Source organism: Dendrobates tinctorius, unplaced genomic scaffold (genome assembly GCF_039654945.1).
Source record: "Dendrobates tinctorius isolate UK_male_01 unplaced genomic scaffold, ASM3965494v1 ptg000045l, whole genome shotgun sequence".
Classification (NCBI taxonomy): domain Eukaryota; kingdom Metazoa; phylum Chordata; class Amphibia; order Anura; family Dendrobatidae; genus Dendrobates; species Dendrobates tinctorius.
The window spans coordinates 3,984,331-3,998,504 of record NW_027361713.1 but is presented as its reverse complement, the minus strand read 5'-3'; the positions used below and the strand labels follow the sequence as shown (position 1 = coordinate 3,998,504).

Here is a 14,174-nt window from a genome sequence, read left to right as displayed (position 1 = left end):
AATTAGGCGGTGCTTGGGAAGGTGGAGCAATCGCTTCAGCTTCTGCATATGACTGGAGTGTACGGGCGACCGGCGGATGTGCGAGCACAGTCTTCGCACTAAATAGAGCAGGGCTGTTAACTCCAGATAATTACTGAGGAAGTACTGCACCACTAGGTTCAAGGTGTGAGCCTGGCAAAGTATGTGTCTGATTTTTGAAAGGGCTATGGCTGCCACAAAATTCCGGCCGTTATCACTAACTACCTTGCCTCCCTCAAGATGTAGACTGCCCGGCCATGACTCAGTTTGTCTCTGCAAGTAGTCTGCCAGTACCTCCGCGGTGTGTCTGTTGTCGCCTAAACACATCATCTTCAACACAGCCTGCTGACGCTTACCACTAGCTGTTCAATAGTGGGACACCTCGTGTTCAACACTGGCAGCTGTGGATGGAGTGCTCGTGCGACTGCGCTCTGTGGATGAGCTTTTGCTTATGGAGGAGGGTCGAACGCCTACAGTCAACTGTTTCCTATATCGTGGGCTAGGCAGCACTGTCCCACCGCTGCTGTCCCCTGTGGAGCCTGCATCTACCACATTAACCCAGTGCGCAGTGATGGACACGTAACGGCCCTGGCCATGCCTACTGGACCATGCATCTGTTGTGAGGTGCACCTTTCCACTCACTGATTGCTTGAGTGCATGGACAATGCGGTCTTTCACATGCAGGTGGAGGGCTGGGATGGCTTTTCGAGAAAAGAAGTGCCGACTGGGTAGGTCATAGCGTGGTACTGCGCAGCCCATGAGCTTGTGGAAAGCTTCGCTTTCAACCAACCGGTAGGGCATCATCTCTAACGAGATTAGTTTGGCAATGTGGGCGTTCAAACACAGTGTACGCGGATGAGAGGATGAGTACTTTCTTGTCCTACACATAGTCTCTGGTAGGGTGCGCTGGACTTGAGAGCTGCATATGGTGGAACTAGCGGTGGACATGGCGGACTGAGAGAGGGTTGGTGATGGTGATGGTGTTGGTGGTCTTGCTGATGGCCTAGATTCAGTCTTTCGTAGCAATAACATTGTGATTCCCTGACTGCTTTGGCCTTGCGAAGACACCTTAACATTTGCTGCTGGTGGTGTGCTAAATGGTGGGCTTACAGTGGGGGAAGCAATGTAGCATTGCTGACTATCTTCATTCGGAGCAGGTGCACATGTGGTACGTGAGGTTTGGTAGTCCATCCACGCTTGCAAGTGCATGGTGGTTAAATGTCTAAGCATGCAACTGGTATTCAAATTTCTCAGATTTTTCCCTCGGCTAAAGGTCTTTGCACACTTCTTACAGATAACCTTTGCCTGATCATTAGGATTTTGTTCAAAAAAGTGCCACACTGCACTCTTCCTATTTAGAAGACATTTTGAGACCTTGCACGCTGTGCTAATTTGACCACCTGGCCAAGCTGTCCTGCAACTCTTTGGGTTTTTGTAAACTGTTTTTGGACTGCTACGGGCCTGCCAGCTAACAGATGTTGCGATGTTGATGCCTGCTGCGGATCCTCCTCCTCCTCTTCTGAGCTATTGGCAGCGGCACCCTCTTCCCCCAATGGATGCCAATCTGGGTCAACAACTGGGTCATCCATCACCTCCTCTTCAATTTCATGTGCTCCTTCCTCTGTGTCACCGTGTAAGGTGGTATCGTATGCAGGAAGGGACACCTGAGTTTCATCAGGGTCAGATTCTGGCTCAGTACACTGCGAGGACAATGTAGTGCTCTAAGTGAATGTACCAGAAGAAAAATCTAGCAGTGGCTGTGCATCAGTGCACTCCATTTCCGATTCATCTTGGACTGGGGAATTCACGATTTGACTTGATAACCCAGGCATGGTATGTGAAAAGAGCTCCATGGAGTAATCTGTAGTGTGGCCTGCCGCATCCTTCACTTTTGGTAGGGTTGAAGGACACAAGGAAAGGTGTTGTCCCTGACCAGGAGCCTCCACTGACGACTCAGTGCTTTTATTTTTTGAAACTTCAGATGAGAAGGCGATAGAGCTGGAGGCTGTGCCAGCAATGTAAGCCAAAACTTGTTCCTGAAGCTACGGCTTTAAAAGCGGTTTACCTACTTCCAGAAAAGGGAGCCTTCGAGGCCTTGTGGAGCCAGACGATGACGCAAGCTCATCACCTCCTGTCTTAGGTGCTATTGTGCTTTTGCCACTACCAGCAGATGCACCACCACCCTCACCACCATCAGTAGCAGCTGGCAACCCCCCGCCCACTTCCACGGCCTCTTCCACCATACTTCCTCATTTTTGGAAAAATGTACCCAAAATACCACCAGCTATATGGTACTGTAAAACAAGGTACAAGGTGTATATAGTATTGTGGAGAATTTGAATCTCCCTAGAGATTTTAGGAGGCTGAACTATTATCTCAGGCCCACTATAGATTACACCTCAATTTAACAGGCTGAAATTGGCTGGTGTATGAAAAAGTACAAGGTGTATATAGTATTGTGGAGAATTTGAATCTCCCTAGAGATTTTAGGAGGCTGAACTATTATCTCAGGTCCAATATAGATTACACCTCAATTTAACAGGCTGAAATTGGCTGGTGTATGACAAAGTACAAAGTGTATATAGTATTGGGAAGAATTGGAAGCTCCCTAGAGATTTTAGAAGGCTGAACTATTATCTCAGGCCCAATATAGATTACACCTCAATTTAACAGACTGAAATTGGCTGGTGTATGACAAAGTTCAAGGTGTATATAGTATTGGGGAGAATTTGAATCTCCCTAAAAATTTTAGGAGGCTGAACTATTGTCTCAGGCCCAATATAGATTACACCTCAATTTAACAGGCTGAAATTGGCTGGTGTATGACTAAGTACAAGGTGTATATAGTATTGGGGAGAACGGGAAGCTCCCTAGAGATTTTAGGAGGCTGAACTATTATCTCAGGCCCAATATAGATTACACCTCAATTTAACAAGCTGAAATTGGCTGGTGTATGACAAAGTACAAGGTGTATATAGTATTGGGGAGAATTGGAAGCTCCCTAGAGATTTTAGGAGGCTGAACTATTATCATCTCAGGCCCACTATAGATTACACCTCAATTTAACAGGCTGAAATTGGCTGGTGTATGACAAAGTACAAGGTGTATATAGTATTGGGGAGAATTGGAAGCTCCCTAGAGATTTTAGGAGGCTGAACTATTATCATCTCAGGCCCAATATAGATTACACCTCAGTTTAACAGGCTGAAATTGGCTGGTGTATGACAAAGTACAAGGTGTATATAGTATTGTGGAGAATTTGAATCTCCCTAGAGATTTTAGGAGGCTGAACTATTATCTCAGGTCCAATATAGATTACACCTCAATTTAACAGGCTGAAATTGGCTGGTGTATGAAAAAGTACAAGGTGTATATAGTATTGTGGAGAATTGGAAGTTCCCTAGAGATTTTAGGAGGCTGAACTATTATCTCAGGCCCACTATAGATTACACCTCAATTTAACAGGCTGAAATTGGCTGGTGTATGACAAAGTACAAGGTGAATATAGTATTGGGGAGAATTTGAATCTCCCTAGAGATTTTAGGAGGCTGACAATGATGTTCTCAGTCCAAGTGTGGCAGCAAGCAGCCTAATAAGCAGGACTGCTGCACACAAAAGTGTGGAAAAATGAACGCTTGGTAACTGTGCAGAAAAGAGGAAGAAAAGTATTTTTGCTTTTAAAAAAGCAGTTTGCACAGCAGTGTGCAAACAGCAATGCAGCTATTAGGGAGCCTTATTAGGCAGCCTAATAACCAACAGAGCTGATACACAAAAAATATAGCCTCCCCTGTCACTGCACACAAACTGTTGTGTTGTACAGTGGAAATCGCTAACAGCAGAAGTAGTTATTTTGTTCTTCTTCCCTGCCTAACGCTCTCCCTTATTCAGAATCAGCAGCTGCAACCTCTCCCTAATGCTAATATCGGCAGAAGTAAGATGGCGGTCGGCATGCACGCCCTTTTATAGCCCCTGTGACGCCACACAAAGCAAGCCAATCACTTGCATGCCCTTCTCAAAGATGGTGGTGGCCGATACCCATGTCATCGCATTGCCCACAGTGTGCGTCCTCCATCATTGTCTGAAAAAGGGCGCTGGAAGCATCATTTGAGACACGACTTTGGCGCTTTGGTCGCTGACCTTGTGGCCGACCTCACGCTATGGTCGGGTTTCGTTTCATGAAATCCGACTTCAGCGAAAGTCGGCGACTTATGAATTTGACCGACCCGTTTCGCTCAACTCAGGTTCAATTTTTTTTGTTTTACCAAGAGTAAAAGGATAAATTAGACTGCAAAAGTTATGCAGTTTGTCCTGAGTACGCTGATACCTGATATGTGGGGGGAACCACTTTTTCGGTGCACGGCAGAGCTCAGAAGGGAAGGAGCGCCGTTTGACTTTTTCAATGCAAAATTGGCTGGAATTCAGATCGGACGCCATGTCACGTTTGGAGAGCCCCTGATGTACCTAAACAGTGGAACCCCCCCCACAAGTGTCCCCATTTTGGAAACTAGACCCCCCAAGGAACTTATCTAGATATGTGGTGAGAACTTTGAACCCACAAGGGCTTCACAGAAGTTTATAACGTACAGCGGTACAATTAAAAAATCAAATTTTTTCCAAAAAATGATCTTTTCACCCCCAAATTTTATTTTCCCAAGGGTAACAGGACCCTAAAAGTTATTGTGCAATTTGTCCTGAGTAAGCTGATACCCCATATGTGGGTGTAAATGACTATTTGGGTGCATGGCAGAGCTCGGAAGGGAAGCAGCGCCATTTGACTTTTTTGGCTGGAATTGAGATTGGACACCATGTCGCGTTTGGAAAGCCCCTGATGTACCAAAACAGTGGAAACCCCCAACAAATGGCACCATTTTGGAAACTAGACCCCCCAAGTAACTTATCTAGATGTGTGGTGAGAACTTTGAACCCCCAAGGGCTTCACAGAAGTTTATAACGTACAGCCGTACAATTAAAAAATCTTATTTTTTCCACAAAAATAATCTTTTAGTCCCCATTTTTTTATTTTCCCAAGGGTACCAGGAGAAATTGGACCCCAAAAGTTGTTTTCCAATTTATCCTGAGTATGCTGATACCCCATATGTGGGAGAAAACTACTTTATGGGCACACGTCAGGGCTCGGAAGGGGTGTAGTGACGTTTTGGAATGCATACTTTGATGGAATGGTCTGCGGGTGTCATGTTGCCTTTGGAGAGCCCCTGATGTACCTAAACAGTGGAAACCCCCCACAAATGACACTAGACCCCCTAAGGAACTTATCCAGATGTGTGTTGAGCACTTTGAACCCCCAAGGGCTTCACAGAAGTTTATAATGCCCGGGCGTGAAAATAAAAAAATCTTATTTTTTTCCACAAAAATGATATTTTTGCCCCCAATTTTTTATTTTCCTAAGGGTAGCAGGAGAAATTGGACCCCAAAAGTTGTTTTGCAATTTGTCCTGAGTAAGCTGATACCCCATATGTGGGGGTAAAACACTGTTTGGGCGCATGGCAGAGCTTGGAAGGGAAGGAGCACCATTTGACTTTTTCAATGCAGAATTGGTTGGAATTGAGATCAGACGCCATGTCGCATTTGGAGAGCACCTGATGTGCCCAAACAGTGGAAACCCCCCAATTCTAACTCCAACCCTAACCTCAACACACCCATAACCCTAATCTCAGCCCTAACCCTAGCCCTAACCCTAATGGAAAAATGGAAATAAATACATTTTTTTATTTTATTATTTTTCCCTAACTAAGGGGGTGATAACGGGGGGGTTTGATTTACGATTTATGGCGGTTTTTATGTTTGGCGGCTGTCGCATGCTAAAAGACGCTTTTTATTGTAAAAAAAGTTTTTGCATCACCACATATTGAGAGCTATAATTTTTCCATATTTTGACCCACCAAGTCATGTGAGATCTTATTTTTTGCGGGACGAGTTGACGTTTTCATTGGTATCATTTTCAGGCACGTGACATCTTTTCATCGTTTTTTATTCCGATTTTTGGGACGCGGAATGAACAAAAACCAGCGTTTCATGAATTTCTTTTGGGGGGTGCATTTACACTGTTCCGCGTGCGGTAAAATTGATAAAGCGGTTTTATTCTTCGGGTCAGTATGGTTACAGCGATACCTCATTTATGTATTTTTTATGTTTTGGCGCTTTTATGCAATGAAAACAATTTTATATAAAAAATAATTATTTTTGCATCGCTTTATTCTGCGAGCTATAACTTTTTTATTTTTTTGCTGATGATGCTGTATTGTGGCTCGTTTTTTGTGGGACAAGATGATGTTTTCAGCGGTACCATGGATATTTATATGTGTCTTTTTGGTCGAGCGTTATTGCACTTTTTGTTCGGCGGTATGATAATAAATCATTTTTTGCTTCGTTTTTTATTTTTATTTTTTAAAGGGTTCGCTAAAGGGGTTAACTAATGGGATAGTTTTATAAGGCGGGTCGTTACGGACGCGGCGATACCAAATATGTGTACTTTTATTGTTTGTTTGTTTTTATTTCCAAAAATGAATTTATTAGGGAATATTTGTTTTTTTAATTTATTTAGCGATTTTTTTAAAATTATCTTTACACTTTTTTTTTTTACTTTATTACATTGTCCCTGGGGGGACATCACTGTCCTGTGACAGATAGCTGATCTGTCACATCACAGATCGCTGTGACAGATCAGCGATCTGTCACAGGCATTGAAGCAGACTTCCTCCTTGCCTGCGCTTTGCAGGCACTGAGGAAGCCAGCTCCCTGCAGGTCCCCGAAGGTCCCCGTCGCCATATTGGATCCGGGGACCTGCAGGGAAGGAGCCCCCCCAGCAGCACTGCACATTGCGCTGCTGTGGGAGGCTCAGGGAAGCACGGAGGGGGCCCCCTCTCTGCCGATGCTTCCCTTTAACCCCCGGTACACCGCGATCATGTTTGATTGTGGTGTGCCAGGGGATAACGTGTCGGGGGCGGTCCGTGACCACCCCTGACACATTGTGCCAGGTGTCCGCTGTGATAATCAGCTGACATCCAGCCGAGATCAGCGGCGCTCACTCTGTGAGCGCCGCTGATTGCTGTGACGTACTATCCCGTCCCTGGGAATTAAGTCCCAGGGCACATGGACAGGATAGTACGTCACATGGCAGAAAGGGGTTAAGGGAGCCTGGGATCAGAACCAGAACGCTGAGTGGAATTGCCCTAACTTCCATACCGGGGATCCCTTTAAGAGAGGCCTGGGGTCAGAACCAAAGCGCTGAATGGATTTGCCCTGACTTCCATACCAATAATCCCTTTAATAGAAGCCTGGAGTCAGAATCAGAGCACTGAGGGATTTGCCCTATCTTCCATACTGAAGATCCCTTTAAAGGAGGCCTTGGGTCAGTACTAAAGTGCAGAGTGGATTTACCCTCACTTCCATACCGGGGATCCCTTTAAGAGACCCTGGGGTCAGAACCACAGCGCTGAGTGGAACGGTCCTAATTCCTTACCGGGGATCCCTTTAAGAGAGGCCTGGGGTCAAAACCAAACCACTGGATAGATTTGCCCTAACTTCCATACCAATGATCCCTTTAAAAGGAATCCGTCACCTATTTTTTCGACTATCAGCTGCCGACACCGCCATCAGGGGCTTATCTACAGCATTCTGTAATGCTGTAGATAAGCCCCCAATGTAACCTGAAAGAGAAGAAAAACAAGTTATATTATACTCACCCAGGGGAGGTCCGGGTCTGGTTTTGGTGTCACGGTCTGGTCCAGCGCCTCCCATCTTCTAACCGTGACGTCCTCTTGCTTCCTGGTGCAGCTCCTGCACAGGCGGACTACTCTGCCCTGTTGAGGGCAGAGCAGAGTCCTTCAGTGCGCAGGCGCCAGACCTTTCTGACCTTTCCCAGCGCCTGCACACTGCAGTACTCTGTAGATGTACAGTAATGCTGTAGATAAGCCCCTGATGGCGGTGCTGGCAGCTGATAGTTGAAAAAAAAATAGATGACAGATTTCCTTTAAGAGGACGTCAGGCACTCAGACCATCCTCATGGAGTCTGTTTCTAACCGTTTGTGCATACACATGCACATTTGTGGCCTGCTGGAGGTCATTTTGCAGGGCTCTGGCAGTGCTCCTCCTGTTCCTCCTTGCACAAAGGCTGAAGTAACGGTCCTGCTGCTGGGTTGTTGCCCTCATACAGCCCCCTCCTACAGCCCCCTCCACATCTCCTGGTGTACTGGCCTGTTTCCAGGTAGCGTCTCCAGCCTCTGGACACTACGCTGACAGACACAGCAAACCTTCTTGCCACAGCTCACATTGATGTGCCATCCTGGATGAGCTGCACTACCTGAGCCACTTGTGTGGGTTGTAGAGTCCGTCTCATGCTACCACGAGTGTGAAAGCACAACCAACATTCAAAAGTGACCAAAACATCAGCCAGAAAGCATTGGTACTGAGATGTGGTCTGTGGTCTCCACCTGCAGAACCACTCCTTTATTGAGTGTGTCTTGATAATTGGCAATAATTTTCATCTGTTGTCTATTCCATCTGCACAACAGCATGTGAAATTGATTGTCAATCAGTGTTGCTTCCTAAGTGGACAGTTTGATTTCACAGAAATTTGATTTACTTGGAGTTGTATTCTGTTGTTTGTGTTCCCTTTATTTTTTTCAGCAGTGTATATATATATATATATATATATATATATATATACACACACACACACACACACACACAACCTTGTGACAACCTCCAGGTAAGTGTAGTGGTTCAACAAAGCTGAAAAACCAAAAATGTCTGACTTATGCAAACAAAGTAACTCTCGGCCATGAGCTATGTCAAGTTGTAAAAATTCTTCCTTGAATTGACATAGCCTGCAATACCAGACTATTCCAACAGACAACAGTAACACTTTAACTGAAAAAAAGGCATACTGTCATGATTTCCACTCTGTTTCTGTCTTTTTGTTACTTTGTGTCGGGGCTGTCAGTCTGTGCTGCAATCACCTGTGTTCATTTTACTTAATCAGGCTTCTACTTAAACATGCTAGTTCCTCCCCCAATGTCAATCGTACACTTGCTGTTGCCTGAGGAACATTGATCCCTCCTTGCTTGACTTGACCCTGCTTGACTTGATTCCCTTCCCGGACTCAGACCCTTTCCTTGTGACCTGACTTTCGTTGTGCCTACTCCCTGTGAACTGTTTTGTCTCTCTAGTTTTCCTGACCTCGACTCATGTATTGGACTTCGTCTCTGACTTCCCTTTGTCGTACTGTGCCATTTCCTGCACTTGATCTCGGAATGTTTGACCTCCCTTTACTTACAGTAAGTAGTATATATATTTACTGCCGTGACTCGGGTCACACATACTTTATATTCTTATCCCCAACAACCACTTTATGCTCACTCAGCAACATTCAATCATTTAGTTTTCTTCTAACTACAGTATAATAAATAACAAATCAGACCATTTTAGGAAAAAAAAATAAGATGGCATCCTTATCCTTGCTCACGGTCTTTATCAAACTGCATTCTTTAAAACTCTGTAGAGAACAATACCTCGTGAGTAATACTCAGAGACATACTGTAGATTACAAAAAAATCTGAAGAAAATGTCTGAAGACTTCATGAGCTAAATTATATATTTCTAAAACACCAAGCCTATAGCTCAAGAAACCATGAGATTTTTTCTACTCCAATATAAGTCACAATAAATGGCAAAAATGAATCCTCACAACCAACATCAAAATTACACTGAAACATGCTTTTTATTTGCATGCATCAATATTATAAAATTAAAGGCATGCAATAACGGGTGCCTTCTTTACCTTCTCAGCAGACTGAGCAGTGCCAAAGAAAATTGGAATGAAGGCAAGCCAAACAATGCAGGTGGTGTACATGGTGAATCCAATAGGTTTTGCCTCGTTAAATGTCTCAGGAACTCCACGGGTTTTGATAGCATAAACAGTGCAGGTTACCATAAGAAGCATGCTGTAGCCCAAAAGACAAATGAGGGAGAGGTCCGAAATGTCACATTTGAGCACTCCTCTTGCAAGCTGTGGGTCTGGTGTACGTTGGTTCTCATAATCCACTATAGGTTGAGATGGGTCCACAAAAAACCACACAAGCACACCCAGTAATTGGACAGAAGAAAGGCTAGCAGTGATTACCAGCTGAGAAGATGGGCTGATATATTTTGGTGCACTAACTGATCTTTTACCCTGTTCAAAAATACGGTAAATTCGGTTAGTTTTTGTGAGTAATGCAGCATAGCTAATGCTCATTCCTAGGCCCAAAAATACCCTTCTCAGTGAGCAAGTTCCATAGCCAGGTTGGGCCACCATAATAAAAGTGTTGACATAACACAAGAAAATACCAGTTAGAAGGACATAACTTAGTTCTCGACCAGACGCCTTAACAATAGGAGTATCATTGTATCTCATGAAAGTTCCCACAACAATCAGCGTTGCTAAAATGCCAAGCACAGCAAGAAGTAAGGGCACAACAGCCCAAGGAGAACTCCACTCAAGCTTGATCACCGGAATGGGAGTGCAGAATGTGTGGTTCTCATTAGGTCTCATATGGATAGGGCATCTCTTGCAGGTGTAGGCATCAAGTTGGTACTGATAACCTTCACATTTTTCACAGTGCCAACAGCAGGGCATTCCTTTTACCACCTTCTTCCGCTCACCTGGAAGGCAAGGCTGGCTGCATACGGAAGGGGGGATCTGGAGGAATTGGTAAGAGGCAGAATGTGTACCAGGCCAATGCATACGGTCAATCTTGACAATTCATTGGTAAAGAAAGAGGAAAGAAGAGGAAAGCATAAGAAAGCATAAGTTAGTTTAGTACAATGCATGCTTAAAATAAAATGACAAGGATACAAAAGTTAAAATAATAAGATTTAAGAATGAGATCACATTGCATTATTTCCAAGACAGTAACATATTCTTCATTCTCTCTCTGCATATTAATATTTTTTTCTACTACTTCATCCCTTTGCTTTTTAAACGTTTTCCACTTTTAAAAAAGTGCCTCCCAAATTACAGAACTCTTGGAAAAAAAAGCTAAATTATAGAACTAGTGTAAAACAAAAAACAGGCTGAAGACTTTGTGAGCTAAATGGTACATTTCTAAAACATCAAAACAATTAGTTTGAGAAATCATAAGATGATTTTCCACTCCATTATAATAAGTAACAATAAATGTCAAAAATGAATCTTCATGACCCACAAGAAAACCGCAATGTTACATACTTAATACACCAACAAGCCAATCCTCCTATCTGAAGCTGTTACTTCATAAACACTATTAAGTGTCAAACATACCACCAATAAGTGACAACTTATTCTACCAAGTAGAAGTAGCTACATAGAAATAAGGTCACTGAAAAATATTTTTGTACAAAGTTTATTTAGTGAAATACCAATAATATTAATAATACATCATAACAATAATTTTATGAGAATTGATACACAGTATGAAACATCATCACAATAACATTGGGACTCACTAACATAGAGCACCATATATAGCTAGAGGTTTTCACAATAAGGCTAACTTGTACAATATGGCAGGCGTAAAATGGTACAAAGCTCTAAATGAAATAACACCATACCATATAGAAAAAACCCTTAGACACCATTATAAATCACAAGTGGATGTACATTAATCTGGACTATATAGTCCATGGAAGGGTAGTCAGGTAAAGTTTATATACTTATTGTTAATAGTTGATCTCAACATATTATTAAAGTGATATTATATGATTGTACCTGAAGTCATGGTGCCAGTAGTAAAGAATAGGTGCCCCTGTAGGAGTCTGCTCAGCAGCCCTGACGCGCGTTTCGCCAGAAAGAAGCTTCGTCAGGAGGCGAGGCTTCAAGTTACTTAGGATACCTTATATAACTAGTCAGAAATTTGAGCGATGTGGTACAGCTGAGCGAAATCGCTCAGTAGCTGACCAACATGGGATGTAATCGAAGCTGCATTTGATAACTAAACAGAAGCAGCTGCAAGGATTCATAATTAATTACCTTGAATGGAGAGCTTTCCATAACATGTACGCGCTGGCTGCATCAGTCGGCGCGTGTAGTTGGTTGTGATGCCGCGTCCCCAGCGCCGACATAGGCGACCGGCATAGCACGTGATCGGAGAGAGGATATGACATCATCCCCCGGGTCATCAAGGCAGCCGGGACGCCCAGTCAGCACCACGGGCCACGGCAGCGCACAGACATAACGCGTCTGGATGGGTATACCAGTAATGAACAGCACTATCATGGATGGAATACAAATGTAAGCAGGTTCTAATATCATTATGATTAGATGATGAAAATAATAATAAATAAATATCCATTTAGACTGCAAAGGGTAGCTTCCCAGATGAATATACAGAAATCAAAACATATTGATGAACCAATACATTATAAAGTATATTAATATAATCTAATTACATAAATATCTCCCAAAGGGCTTACATGGTGGAGCTTCTCCCATCTTATTTAGCAATCCAAACAGAATGCAATCAAAGGCTGCATATAACGTGGTGCTGACTGGGCGTCCCGGCTGCCTTGATGACCCGGGGGATGATGTCATATCCTCGCTCCGATCACTTGGTATGCCAGTCGCCTATGTCGGCGCTGGGGGCGCGGCATCACAACCAACTACACGCGCCGACTGATGCAGCCAGCGCGTACATGTTATGGAAAGCTCTCCATTCAAGATAATTAATTATGAATCCTTGCAGCTGCAGCTGTTTAGTTATCAAACGCAGCTTCGATTACATCCCATGTTGGTCGGCTACTGAGCGATTTCGCTCAGCTGTACCACATTGCTCAAATTTCTGACCAGTTATATAAGGTATCCTAAGTAACTTGAAGCCACGCCTCCTGACGAAGCTGCTTTCTGGCGAAACGCGCGTCGGGGCTGCTAAGCGGGACTCCTACAGGGGCACCTATTCTTTACTACTGGCACCATGACTTAAGGTACAATCATATAATGTCACTTTAATAATATGGTGAGATCAACTATTAACAATAACTATATAAACTTTACCTGACTACCCTTCCATGGACTATATAGTCCAGACTAATGTACATCCACTTGTGATTTATATTGGTGTCTAAGGGTTTTTTCTATATGGTATGGTGTTATTTCATTTAGAGCTTTGTACCATTTTACGCCTGCCATATTGTACAAGTTAGCCTTATTGTGAAAACCTCTAGCTATATATGGTGCTCTATGTTAGTGAGTCCCAATGTTATTGTGATGATGTTTCATACAGTGTATCAATTCTCATAAAATTATTGTTATGATGTATTATTAATATTATTGGTATTTCACTAAATAAACTTTGTACACAAACATTTTTCAGTGACCTTATTTCTATGTAGTTACTTTTACTTGGTAGAATAAGTTGTCACTTATTGGTGGAATGTTACATACTTGTTGTTTGCATTCATCACTACTATAATTTAAAGGGAATGCTGGTAACCTTCAGATATGGGGTTAATCTTCGGGTTATAGCATTATTAACTTGAACTTAGTAGAATGATGCAGGGAGAAAATTAACTTTATTCTTCCCGGCAGCATTCAGGCTTCAGTCACGGGGAGACATAGGCAAGGGTTCAGTCACCGCTGACAATGCAGAGCGGCTGTAACCACGGCCCTGACCTGGACTGACACTGGCTCTGACTTGGGGCTCGCTGTCAGTCAGGGCCAGGGGCATGGTTACCTCCGCAGCTCTATATACTCAATGTGATGACTGAACCCATCACCTTGTGACTGAAACCCGAACGCTTCCAGGGAGAATAAAGATCATTTTCTCCCCTCCAGTGTTTAGCTTCCTGCAAGTGCCAGGCAGGTTAGTAAGGTTATTAACCTGCAGATTAACCCCATAATTGCAGTTTAAGAGCATATTTTCTGGTGACAGGTTCCCTTTAAATGCATGTAACAAAGTGTGCCTTCTTTACCTATTCAGCATGCTGAGCAGTGCCAATGAAGATTGGAATGAAGGACGGCCAAACAATGCAGGAGCAATATCTGTGGAAACCAATAGACTTTGCCTTGTTAAATGTCTCAGGAACTCCACGGGTTTTGATATTACTTTTCTCACAACTAATGTAGAAGGCATTTGCCTCTTAGCTCAGTGATTGGAGGCAGGGGTAATGTGCACTATCAACGT

At 43.5% G+C, this 14,174-nt stretch overlaps 1 protein-coding gene across 2 annotated transcripts in view; it reads right to left on the bottom strand.

Annotated features, from left to right (window-relative positions):
* GRM4 (glutamate metabotropic receptor 4) overlaps nt 1-14,174 on the bottom strand; it is a 561,406-nt gene that overhangs the window by 129,266 nt on the left and 417,966 nt on the right. Inside the window, exon 9 of one of the 2 annotated variants that reach the window (XM_073575600.1) lies at nt 10,681-10,771. In XM_073575600.1, coding sequence (XP_073431701.1) covers nt 10,681-10,771 — 91 coding nt within the window. Of the gene's footprint in view, nt 1-9,817; nt 10,772-14,174 lie in introns of both variants that reach the window. The other variant, XM_073575599.1, reaches the window with a different exon arrangement.